This window comes from Aptenodytes forsteri, unplaced genomic scaffold (assembly GCF_000699145.1).
Source record: "Aptenodytes forsteri isolate BGI_AS27 unplaced genomic scaffold, ASM69914v1 Scaffold195, whole genome shotgun sequence".
Lineage (NCBI taxonomy): Eukaryota > Metazoa > Chordata > Aves > Sphenisciformes > Spheniscidae > Aptenodytes > Aptenodytes forsteri.
The window spans coordinates 3,847,308-3,856,058 of record NW_008795317.1 but is presented as its reverse complement, the minus strand read 5'-3'; the positions used below and the strand labels follow the sequence as shown (position 1 = coordinate 3,856,058).

Here is an 8,751-nt window from a genome sequence, read left to right as displayed (position 1 = left end):
AACACAACTGCAAAAAGAGCCAGGAGGGGAAAAAAAAAAAAAAAAAAAGAGATTGCAGTTTAATGATTCTTAGAGTTACCTCTAAAAATTCAGAAGAAAAAATTATCAACTTAATACACTAATCCTAAGCACCAATTTAATAATTTAAGTTAACTGTATTTATATTTCTCCTACTTGGGATGAAGCAGTTCTGCTTGAAGGCTTAAAGTTTAACTCTGGAGCCCAACTGACTTCCGTGTTCTTGCCACGCTTCCTCTGCTGTTCACATCAAAGTCACTGTAAAGACTCTCTTAAGTTTCAAACTCTCTAGGCAAGCAATTCTTTGAAGAGACAATTACGTCCTACAGTTTAAATCAACTTTCAGGTCATGAAAAGTGAAACACGCCAGTATTTGGTTAGTCTGTTATTAAACAGGCTGTGAAAATGGAACAGCCGACACCGTTCCTCGACAGGATTTGCCTTAGAACTAGCAGCACCCAGGGCAGACCAACTGCAAGCACATCCAGACTCCACTTAGGAATTAGTAGTGTTAGAAAATTGCATATGCGTTAGATCAAGAAGGCATCGCCAAACATGTGGCATCATTACATTGTTTTTCCTCTGTTTTGCTCATTAAGAAAAAACAAAGGAAAACAGCCCTACAAAGACCTTTTTGGTTGTTTTTTTTGTTTTGTTTGTCTTCGCACCTGGAAAAAGCAGCACAGTACTCCCCAGCTGGAACAGCTCAGCGCTTCCCATCAGCTTAGTTCTTTCAGAAAGCACTTTCACATAGTTAAGGTGGTCTACTTCAGCTAATTCTCAGAGCTAACCTTTTTTCCAGTATTTATTTCACGCCACTTCCTGACAGCAATTTCAGAACTGAAATGGATCTACGGTAATGTCCACTACAAACTGTGACCAGATCTTGACACAGACCATCAAGCCAGGCCCTTGGGATGGTTCCACGCATTGAACTGAAGCTCAGACTAAAAATCTCACTGAAACTCAAAAGCTGGAGTGGTCATGAATCTCAGCTACTTCTTCCTATTTGAACTCTCACCCTGTAATGAAAGCACGCACACCAAGGGAAAATAACAACCGCCTGAGCTGGGAGCGTTAAGACACCGGTGAGTTATCTTGCTGCTCTTCAGTGACCGTGGATTCGCTGTGCTCCTCGCTCGTCTCGTTGGAGGGCTCCTCGTAGCCCGGCTCGGCGGGATCCAGGCTGCTCCCCTCGCTCTGCTCCTCACTTTGCTCTTCGCTGGCCTCCGCAGACTGCTCCAAGTTACTCTCCAAAGAAGCCGGAGAGCTGCCAGTTACACTTTCGTTTTGGTTCATTTCGTTAAAAGGTTGTGGGAGAGGTGCAGGAGACTGTACAGCATTTTCACTGGCAGGGATGGGCACTTTGGTTGCACCAATGTCTACGACAATGTCATTTTGTGGTAGAGTTACCTTCTCCACAAGTTTCCACTGAATAATACTCATGTCTTTCCCTCCAGTTGAAATCAAGTGACCATCGCTATGGGTGAAGCTGACATTTGTCACGTGACTGCTGTGAGCGCTGTATTTGTGACTTGGAGCCTGTCGAAAACAAGCAGAAAGATAAATCACATGCTTGACTAGAAGAGCACATGGTACCAAAATCTAAAACTGCTACTACTTTTGCTTAGTCCTTCAAGAGAGCTCTTTATTCACGTAAGAGGAAAGAATTACATTTATATTAGGTTTCCCCCCACAACACATCCTCTCTTCTTAAGGCTTGTAACTTGGGACGGATTTAGATCTTTATGCAAAAAGTAATGGCCTTAACACCAAGGCCAGCCAACAGAAAGCATCAAGCCTCTGCTCCAGAACTTAAGGATAACTATTGCCATTTCACTTTCAGGTATATTATTTCATATTATTTTATGTTTTCTATTTTGTATGTAAACTTAATGGGGAAAACCATGCTTTTGTTGCTAGCACTGTTCTCAGATCTAAATGAGCTATTTGGCTGCCGGGTTCCAAAACGACTGAGCTGGAAGCAGGTGTCTGGCACGGAAAGCTTCATGCAGTGCAAACAAGCACATAGACTAGACTGGTCTAGACTTACCTTTGGCTTGGAACAGGGATACTGAAAGAGATGGACCTTACAAAAATCATCAGCAACTGCTATCACTTTTCGGTTATGGGATCTGACAAGGGCATTTATGTCTGTCCCATCTGATCCTTCGGGCCAAACTCCTAGGAGAGAGTAGAGCAGATATTTAGTGATGGTAGTTTTAGAAACAAATTAAAAGACAAACAAACATAAACAAAATAAAATCTATAAAGCTGTGAAAAAAGGCAAGCTTAACAAAAGGTAAATAAGACATTCAACTGGAAAATGGCATACGCATTGTATTATGTCATTAATAAATGTCATTAGTATTTTGCTAGTCTAATGCCGCTCCCCCACCCCCGTCCCCCCCAACCCTCAGCCTCGGCCAGGATAACTTCTCGGGCTTGATACACCTCCTGTTCAAAACCTCAGTTTCGTTAACAGCTTAAGTTTGCTGCTAAAACTGGCAACTCTAAATTTAACACTTTCATTCATGCACAAACGTTTGAAAAGCAAGACTGATGCTGAAGCATGGAACAAGCCCAGGTACCGTACATTATGCGGAGATTTCTTTTGGTTTTATTTTATATCTGGAGCAATTTTCAGTATTTGCATGATTCAAAGGAGACAACTGATTGATGATACTTTGCACAGAAATCCAGCCTGTATGAGTTTCATAGATGTAAGTGCTGTCAAGTGCTTAAGTACAATTCAATATGCTTTTAAGTGAGAAGAATGACACTGATATGTCTAGACAAAAGAATAACAACATTGCCTGGTTGAAAAGCACTGAACAAACTGGGGAGGGGGGAGGCTCTAAGTTTTAACAAAAAATGAAGACCCTAGAGATTCCCGTAACTAAACTGATGATTCACATCTGCAAGAAAAGCTGAACAAAAGGTAAGCAAGGGGTTATAAGACACTAATTTATGCCAAAGGTACCATATTTTTACAGCTCAGACTTGGGTTTCTGAGTTCAGGAGTTAGGAGGAATTTCCCTCCCCTTAAATTTCAGCCCCCACCCCAAAAAACTGCGTGTCCGATTGACTGAGAGGGATGTCCATTATCAGAGATGAAAATATCTTCTTCCTCCCTTACAATCGCTGACTTTGGTAAAATAAATAACACGTGCTGTCCACTATTTTATACAGCACAAAACGCCGACTTAGAATTGCCTTATATTTTTCAAACACCACACTATCTTTTCTTGGTTTTAAGCAAAATGGCAAATAGCGTTTAGCTTTGAAGCTGGTTTTTTCCATTCTTCAGTGGGTGGAGTAAGAACTTTATTTTCTCTGAAGAATAACAAAGGCAGCTTGTTAAGCTTGCTACAATGCCAATAAGCTACATTGTAGGTAATTTACTAAATAAAGACATGAAATGCTAAGGAAAGTATTCACAAACATTTTAGTGCTCTTGCATCAATGAAATCAATCTGAAAAAAATATATACTATTTAAGAATTTTCAAGTAGCTCAAAATGAATGAATTTTAACTTTCTCCTGCATTCTATATATAAAATACTGTCATCAGGTGGGAGTAATAAATGAACTTCAAATCAGTTTCCTGAAGTTTCAGCCACCACCTCAGGCAGACTGTGCCAAACAGCTATGCTATTTCCTCTTCTTTTTAATTTAAGATTTAAAAGACTAATATTCAAGGCTGCATCTATTATCAAACATTTTTCGTGTTCACAAATTCCTTTAGCAGCTCTAAAGGTAAGACAACCCTTTGTCATAAGACAGCAGGATTTGCTTTCAATGCATCAGGCAAACATGGAAAAACAAGACATTAATATGACCAAGTTCTTAGTTCTTAATAACTGTAAAAATAACAAAAAAACCCCAAAACAATAGGACTTTGTTATTAGGTATGACAGCAGCACTTCAATTTTAATAAATTCTGCTAGCCAGCAGTAAGTCTCTCAAAAGAATCTGCTCAGACGAAAGTGTGGGAAATGTGCAGTAAATGAGAGAGTGACTTCGAGTGCTCGGGGTGCAGACTGATGATACTGCTGAGCCAATATAGTAATAGCAACTGCCAAAAAGGAGTGATGCTATTCTCATCCGAACCATGCGTTTCCATCCTCTTTCTTCTGCTGATGACAGCGCAATGCCTGAGCCTACGGACACACTATCCACAGAGCTAAATTAGTAAAACACATACCCCAAAAGCCAAAATCCCATAAACTTAACCCTCTTTCCTGAACATCAAAGTGAGCAGCCCCTGGCTTGTTTGGATCCCTGAGCCAGCTGACCCTCGGGTCAAAGCCAGACTTCTCCTCTGGGCAGCAAATATCTGCTAGTTTGGCTTGGCTGCACTGTCTGATTTAATGGGAAAATACTTGCCTTAGTTTGAGACCAAGCCATAATTTTAAGATTCTGTGAAGGGTGTCAGACTACCAGATGATATAAAATTAAAGCATGATGAATCTTGGCTAGGAAGTTTAAATATATTCTGTTCTGCCCCAGAACAACATCACATTATCTGCTTTATCTACTTCACTCCCAGGTCCTCTGGCACACTGAAGATTTTGAGAGCAGTTGAGACTAATTAAACTTAATCCAGAGCAGTTAAAGTTTGCATTAATCCAAAAGGGAATGCAGACAGGATCAGCAGATTTATCCACTTTTTAAAAACAAAAAGTCAAAAGGCTCCTCACAACAGTGGTTATGGGAGCTGCTCATCTCCAGCCTGGCCCCAGTCACCAGTAGCTTCTATCCAACAGCTGTTAAAGAGACAAAGCCAATGGTCTACATGTGAAACCAAACTCTTTCTGCACTCCCACACCTCATCTCCTTAGGTCAGGAGTAAAGGACACTTCTGGGAAAGCGCTGGGATTCAGAGAGCTGCTCCCCTTACTCTGTCTGCTCTACCACCAAACGTAGTGGTTAAAGTTCAGTAGCAACAGAGCCACTGTCTGCTACCTCCACGTTTCTGGCAGATTTAAGTACTCTGCATAACATGTAAAATGGCTTCAGCTCCAAGGCTATTCCAGAAGGAATATTCAGTCCTTACAAAGTATTTTCATTGCTCCTGGAGAAAGACGTCATATTAGTGTCAAACAGAGAGTTTTGCTTTTCACTTTCTCTAGTGTCTCCTGAATCTTCTGATACTCCATTTTAAAAAAGGCATTTGTGTTGCACTATTATTTTAGCCGCAGTAGCAACGACAGTGAGGAAACGACTGCTGTGGACCGATTCCTTGTCAGCCTAGGCTTACATGCACAGAGCATCAGGAGGAAACAGCCATCCACTCGCTACTTCACCCAGACAGACTGAATTAAAAAAAACCCACATATGCAACCCGGTTCACAGTTCTCAAGCTAATGGGAGCCAATATTTTCATCAAACTAGCAATAAGCAACAGTATTCAGCTCCAGAAACAGCACGCTCCTGTTTATTTCTGCTACCTACCTCCAAACAACTCAAAAATATTTATGCAGTTTATCAACCAGTCAGCTTCCTTCTCTGACCCCTGTATTTTCCCTGCTCTGCCTCAGATCTTTGATACCCAGAAAGGAAATCAAGCCTGGTTAGAAAGCACCAAATGCCCTCCACCCAACCAATATGCACACAAGAGTGTCAGTGTTAGCCCACAAATCAACTGCAATCCTTTAAGACTACTTCCTCATTAAGCACACGACAGTCCTAAAATATGCACGATAGGTGTCAGAAGCTACAGAAAGCACTCAGACTTAACTGATTTTCTTCTACCCTGCATATAAACTGATATTCAAAGTTGAACTCCTAGTAGCTGTGAAGAAAAGATTTGTAGACCTAACCCTCACCTCTAAAGAATCTGCTGATTTGCCTACTTTTGATGTTTCCAACAACATGAAGAACAGAAGCAGGTATCTGATCTCAGCGGTGGATGCGAGACATTCAGCATCCTGCTCGCACAACTTCGTTTTACAACACTGACAGGCTGAACCATACTTTTCAACCCCTCACAGAGGGGCTCCTCATTTATGGCCAACAGAGCTGCCTTGCAAAAGCAGTTTGATTTTTTGGCCACAGTCTCAAACTGCACTATTAAAACTGGATCTGTCAGCTTTGTAAATTTTTTTAAACATTTAAAAAATAAACTATTAGGTAAAGAATCTGTTTAATCTTTAAAGCATTTTCACTCTTTAGAAGCCGTGTGTATTACTCACCTTTGACTACAGGTATCAAAGTGCTGTCATGATTTTAAGTCATGAACTATAACCTACACTCACATAGTCTTGTTCCTATCCCAAAACAAGGTAAGCAAAGGAGAATGCACATGTTCCATATGAGCACTTTACAATATCAGCTTTTTGCTTCAGTGCCCCCAAAACTGGTAGCCTAAAATGACAGCAGAAAAATCAAATCCCAAACTTCAAGACTAAATAGAAATCAATTATACATTGTCTACAGAGCATCCCGTGCTCTGTATCACAGACAAATACTGTGGTCAGTCTCTTTGGCCTGTCATCTCAGCACCATCCCCAATAATCATTAACAGCGTATTTCTAACGACAAATTGAAGCAAAAGAAAACACAAAAGCACAGTGTGAATAGCTTAAAAGCAAGTTAAATGCTGCTTACCAAACACCTGGAAACCTAGCACACAAGTGTATGTCGTCCAATCTATATCCTTACAGTCAGAACGATTCCTGATTAGCTTACAGCCACTTGGAATGTCCCCTGTAAAAAAAGTGAATGATGAGTTATGCCATATAATTTTATATTACATATGTGCTCTTTGAAGGTGCTAAGACAGTAAATAAACACATCTTAAAACCAATCTGGAATCACATTGTAGAGGCAAAGACAGACCAGTACCTTTATCAAATTCCAGATACTTGAAGCTTTGCTTGGTATTTAAGAGTCATGTTTACTTCTCATTTCCCTCTTCAGAGCAGCATACCTTGAAAACACTTCCCTGCAGCTTGGGTCCCCTGCTACCTACTCTACAAAATGCTTTAATAGGGTCTGTAATAGAATAATTTCTCCTTCCTACCAGCTCCACTGATGTGCAAAAATTCAATCAATCATTCAGGAAGCTCTGCTTTTAAAACAGTCAGAAACTACTGGCAGAGGAGCCTTAGACTCCGTTTCAACTTCTAACTAGGAAAGATTGTTTCCCAAAAGAATGTCCATCTTGCAATACACCAGCCCAGTACTAATGGGTCACAGCTCTTTGCTTCCCTATACAGGCAATTATAAACACCAACACGCCCTTTTGGTAGATTGAGATATTGCACTATCCAGATTTGAAACCTAAGTTGTGACAGGCAGAAAGAACATGTTAAGGTAACAGATACTTAAACTGATGGCTCGCTCTTGCCTGTACAGGAACAGAACTACAATCCTCTTGGATTTGTTAAAGCCACAGGAAGACAAGAATACAAACCCAAATTTAAAAACAGACGGATATGCACTGTGCAAGTTGAACTTTTGACATAACCACTATATATTAAATTCATATTTTCACATATTAAAAAAAGACAAACACAAAACTATTATTACCGCTGACTCATTAAAGTAGTATTATTGCTTTGCTTAGTTTTCAACACCACCAGCCAAGATAAAGTTTAAAAAAAGAAACCCCAGAACAGAACAGTGGCACAGACCCTCTGATTTTATTCCCCCAAAATAACTGATACTGTTGACGCTAATTAGACAACCGTATATATTATTTTCAATCTACAGAACTTTGGGTCAACATCAATACGTAGTGCCACTTGGTCTGTAAATTCTACGCTGTTAAACTGATTTATGACCTTGTAAAGAAGTAAGCTATATTTGGCATTGCCATTAGGTAATACACAGCTCTGAATAACATCAAGATATCAGGTTACACAAGTTCAAATTGGTTCCTTTGTCAGTAAGCATTTTGTACGCTCCTGAGCAAACACACTCTTCTAAATATTCTGACAGCTAATACATACTTCTGTTTCCAGTGTATTTATTTTCATACTTACAGTATAGTATTTCATAGTCTCCTGAGTTTGACATTATATACTTGTTGTCCGGGGACCAGTCAAGGTGTGTAATATAGCTGGAATGTCCCTGGAGAAGAATGCAGTAACACCACCGTGAAACACGTATTTTAATTCAAACAGAAGTTGCACCCGCAGATGGGACAGCTAACAGCAAAAAAGCACCTCCCCACCCACCCCAGGTCTGCCGCAGTTCACTTGTGCTCCTTTAAAGGCTCCTTACTCCCCAGTGCCACACTCGCTAACAGCTAAACACACGCAGGCTGGGCATCGCGCCTCGCCCACTGCACGGTGGATTCTTCACTTGTAAACAGCGTCATCCCTCTCAGACCCCAGAATGATTTACTCCTAGAAGGTACATTGCTAAAATACAGATGAACTCACGTTTGTACTTGAATTAAGAAAGTATACATTGCTACCAGCTGAGAAAGGCAAGTAACTTACACAGGATCATTTTTAGATCCCATCAGAAAAGAAACAGATAGGACTATTTTATTTCTCTGCCCATTCAAAATAATTTCCATTAAATGCATGCACATTCAGATAACCTTCGCTCATCCTAAAAACTTAGGATACCTTGGTTAACAACCACCATGTAAAACTACAAGATCAAGGACTGGTGTTACAAGAATACCCTCATAAGCTTTTTGAAAGTTTCTGCTGTGCTTCTTGCACTGCATGCGTGTTAGCGCCAGCTTTGAAAGGAGTCTTCCCTATAGGCACAG

The 8,751-nt window shown here is 40.4% G+C and overlaps 1 protein-coding gene across 1 annotated transcript in view; it reads right to left on the bottom strand.

The window, feature by feature from the left end:
- Nucleotides 1-8: 8 nt before the first annotated feature.
- The window catches only part of EML4 (echinoderm microtubule associated protein like 4), a 74,925-nt gene continuing 66,182 nt past the window's right edge, over nt 9-8,751 (bottom strand). Inside the window, exons 24-27 of the mRNA XM_019472154.1 lie at nt 8,009-8,096; nt 6,630-6,728; nt 2,072-2,202; nt 9-1,560 (exon numbers count right to left, since the gene is read on the bottom strand). Of these exons, the coding sequence (XP_019327699.1) occupies nt 1,096-1,560; nt 2,072-2,202; nt 6,630-6,728; nt 8,009-8,096 (783 nt within the window). The 3' untranslated portion in view covers nt 9-1,095. The remainder of the gene's footprint in view (nt 1,561-2,071; nt 2,203-6,629; nt 6,729-8,008; nt 8,097-8,751) is intronic.